This window comes from Cibotium barometz, chromosome 24 (genome assembly GCF_041138505.1).
Source record: "Cibotium barometz isolate CiBa-2024 chromosome 24, ASM4113850v1, whole genome shotgun sequence".
NCBI lineage: Eukaryota > Viridiplantae > Streptophyta > Polypodiopsida > Cyatheales > Cibotiaceae > Cibotium > Cibotium barometz.
The window spans coordinates 49,038,541-49,042,305 of record NC_141069.1 but is presented as its reverse complement, the minus strand read 5'-3'; the positions used below and the strand labels follow the sequence as shown (position 1 = coordinate 49,042,305).

The window sequence follows — 3,765 nt, the reverse complement described above, 5'->3', positions numbered from 1 at the left end:
AAACACACACACACACATATGCATACACACACATGTGCATACATGCATACACACAGTGTGTGTATGCATACATGCATACACACACATGCACATAGACGCACACGCGGCGCACACACAAACACACACACATACCACCACACATACTCATTGTCACGCACTTGCACACACGTATGCATGCAGTCGCACACTTGCGTACACACATACATATGTATGCACATATGAGTACACACAAAAACTTAATGCCCGAGATCAAAGTATGGGTCACGTGCTTGTACTCTATTAAAGGTTCTCTCTCCACTTAGGGCTAGGGCTGGTGCAACCTTGCACTAACCGAAGACCTTATGACGGTTCTTGTGAATAATATATAGATATTTGCAATTATATTTGATTCTGGTGTAAATACTTGTTGATTACTTGGGCACCTTTTCTAACGCCACTTGGGATGTCACCTGTTCTTACGCCATGGCTTACAGATATCATAATTACCTATTACAGAGTGCTTGTCTATCAAGGTATAACCTTTTCCCACGCCACGCATATGATAATTACCTCCTTAATGATTGATGGGTGTTATCTCTATCCTCTAATTAAACTTATGCTTATTCCTAAGTATGTGTTTGGCTGCCCTAATTATCCTTTTAAACTAGCTACGTGTGACTATTATTTTATCGTCTTCATCCTCAAATTGAACTGGATGAAAGAGAAGGGCAATGACGGTTTTCACCCTGGTAATTGGCCTTGCCGGTAAGCCTGATTTGTTATGCAAAACCCCTTTTAATCGTACTAGATTTTCTTAACACCATTTTTACCGGCTAGTTATGCAAATACCCCATTAATTTACTGTACTAGCCTTTTTTCCAATCTCTACGTGGAACTTTTCACAGGAAATGTAACTGGAGTGCTTCTATATGCTTCACCAGTGTAAGTTCAGCTTTCTATATATGAGGATTAATGTCTCGTAGCTTGTTTAAATCTAATAGCTATCAATGATTATGCCTATGATCATAATGCAGAATTATATTTAGCTAGCTTGCACGCATGTGATATCAACGTCCAGTAACTTCTTTGAGCTAATTATGATATCATTGTTTAGGAGCTGAATTAAAATCAATATTTAGAATTTCGTGTAAGACGCTTATATTAATAATAGCATTAAGGTTATGCCCAGTGTAAGAATATAATTATTGGATTATAGTTAGGTGGTTTGCATTGGTATTATTGTTATTACAGTTCATTAATTATACCTTCTTTGATTTTGATACATATAACTTAAGTTTATTTGACGTGTGAGATATGCTTCTACAGGCCAATTTTTTGGAGGATTTTGAGAGAGAGATCAACAGAAGCATTCTCTGGGGTGCCTTATGCATTTGGGTTTCTGAGCACCATGCAGTGGACCTACTTTGGCCTCCTAAGAGGCCCCCATGCAAGGCCATTAGTCTCTCTCACAAGCGTCGGATTTGCTCTTCAATTCGCATTCAACTCAATTTACTTGAGGTTTGCTTCAAAGCATCAAAGAGTAAGCTTCTCTTTTTAACCTAATCATGTTTAAAAACCACTTTCCAACCTAATTCCGTGCCTAATCATGTAAAAAAATCACCTCATTCAGAGGACTCGTCGATGCAAGCTTCTATCCCGCATGCTATTCGAGACGAAATGAAATGTAATAAGGATACGTGATGGAGAGTAATTAAATGAAGATCGTTTTATTATTTCCGTAATTGCAATATTCGTGATAAAGATTGTTTGACTAAAGGGATTAATTAATGGGGTGTTTGATTATTTCCGGATTGATGGTGCGGTAATTGTTGATGGTAATTATGATTAATAAGTTCTGGATTTAGAGGGGATTAATGGGGGGTGATTTGATGATGGTTGTCACATATATTAATTGCAGGTGCTTCAGATGGTGTTGCTATCGATAGCCGTGTCCTTCTACGTGATCATGGTAACGCTAACCACGACTCTATTGTCTGGTCATGTGCGTGCTAATGCAGTGGGAATAATATGTGCAGTGAACTCCATCTGTTTTAGTGCATCTCCCTTGTTGATTCTGGTAAGCTTCAGTAATTAGTATGTTAATTTAATTGTAAGTAGCTTGAGATGAAGACGCATAATCGCAACCCTAATTATCTGTTAGGGCGTCTTACTTGCATCCCGAATTGTTTTGTTGTTGTAGAAACGGGTGATTAAGACGCGCAGCGTGGAGTTTATGCCGTTTTATCTTCCTCTCTTCATGTTTCTCAGCGCGGCAAATTGGTCGTTATTTGCGTGGCTCACTAGAGATGTGATATTAGCGGTAAGCAAAGCTCTGATTAGCACAGATTAATGCACCCGCAATCAGGAGGGACGTTTTAGTGCTAATTGTTTTGGGATGGCAGGTACCCAACTGCGTGAACGTTGTGTTGGGCGGGACGCAACTAATCCTGTACGCATACTACAAATTAGAAGTTGGCTCTACTAGTAGCTCCCCAGGAAGAGATAGTGGCGGCGGCGGCGGCGGCGATGCAGGTGGTGAAACGGACTCCACTTCTTCCGAATTGCAAGGAATGGCCGTGTAAAGAGCAATCATGCACCGCCTCATCAAAAGCAAGATCCTTTGATTTTTGGGCGGTCGTGGGTGTGCGCGCCGCACGTGCCTGTGTGTGTGTGTGTGGGGGGGGGTCTTCGAAGGTTTTGGAAATCAACAAAACATTATCATTTTCATTAAAGCTCTGGAACTTATTGATTCTGTCACGTAGATTTGTGACGACTTCATCCATGCAAATCATACGCCTATTATAATGCATACCAAAGCTCCATCTTGTGTTGGGAAGGTGGAATAATCTATCGGCTCACACAAGCAACCCCCGTCATGGGTGTGAGCCACCCCCGTCGTGTGCTCACACCTCGTCGTGTAGGTCACAGGCATCGAACCTCAATCGTCTATCTTGGGTGTCATCTTTTTCTCTCCTCTACAAGATTTAGTTTTTCAAGAACATATTCATTAATATTTCTAAATGTGTACTCAATAAATTTTACTTCTATCTTCATCCATTCTATTTGCATCTTCATAAACTGAAAAAGTAGTTTAAATTTATCATAGTTATATATTTTACAAAGATTGTAAACACATTGCATGTAAAGTGTTGAAGTCTCGTGTTTGCTTCTAACCTTCCTACCACCTTAAGATTGTACTAACCTTTCTACCACCTTAAGATTGTAAACACATTGCATGTAAAGTGTTGAAGTCTCGTCTTTGCTTCTAACCTTTCTACCACCTTTAATTCATTATTAATATTAATGTAAAATAAATTTAATTCATTATTATTAATATTTTATTAACGTAAACTTTTAACATTAATATCTTTAAGTAAAAAATAACAATTTAAGAAACATGGTAACAATAGCCAAAGAGAAATAATGCAAGAAATATAACACAACTTTTATTTCATTCCAAAATAGCCAAAGGTAATTTTACCGACGACTCCACGATCTCAAACACATGAGGAATAGTACATTGTGCACACATCAGAGTGTTCTTAATAGTTCTACTTCTGACTTTTCTAATATCTAATATAAAGTAGAAATTAACTAGTGTATTAGTTATATCTAATATAAAGTAGAAATTAACTAGTGTATTAGTTAACATGAGTGGAATCTCCTGTCTAAGAAATAACAAAGCCCAGTTACCCTCCACACTAATTGTGATAGTGTCAATGTCCTTGCGAAAAGGACCTCAATATCTACCATTGCATAATTCTCTTGATCTTGGGTATCTTGATC

At 38.4% G+C, this 3,765-nt stretch overlaps 1 protein-coding gene across 1 annotated transcript; it reads left to right on the top strand.

Moving 5' to 3' along the window:
- Nucleotides 1-635: 635 nt before the first annotated feature.
- LOC147625397 (bidirectional sugar transporter SWEET16-like) lies at nucleotides 636-2,609 on the top strand. The gene is made up of 6 exons (XM_086819011.1): nucleotides 636-744; nucleotides 885-921; nucleotides 1,306-1,519; nucleotides 1,898-2,056; nucleotides 2,180-2,299; nucleotides 2,382-2,609. The coding sequence occupies exons 1-6, from the start codon at nucleotides 711-713 to the stop codon at nucleotides 2,559-2,561; spliced, it is 744 nt and encodes a 247-aa protein (XP_086675137.1). The 5' UTR covers nucleotides 636-710; the 3' UTR covers nucleotides 2,562-2,609.
- Nucleotides 2,610-3,765: the final 1,156 nt, after the last annotated feature.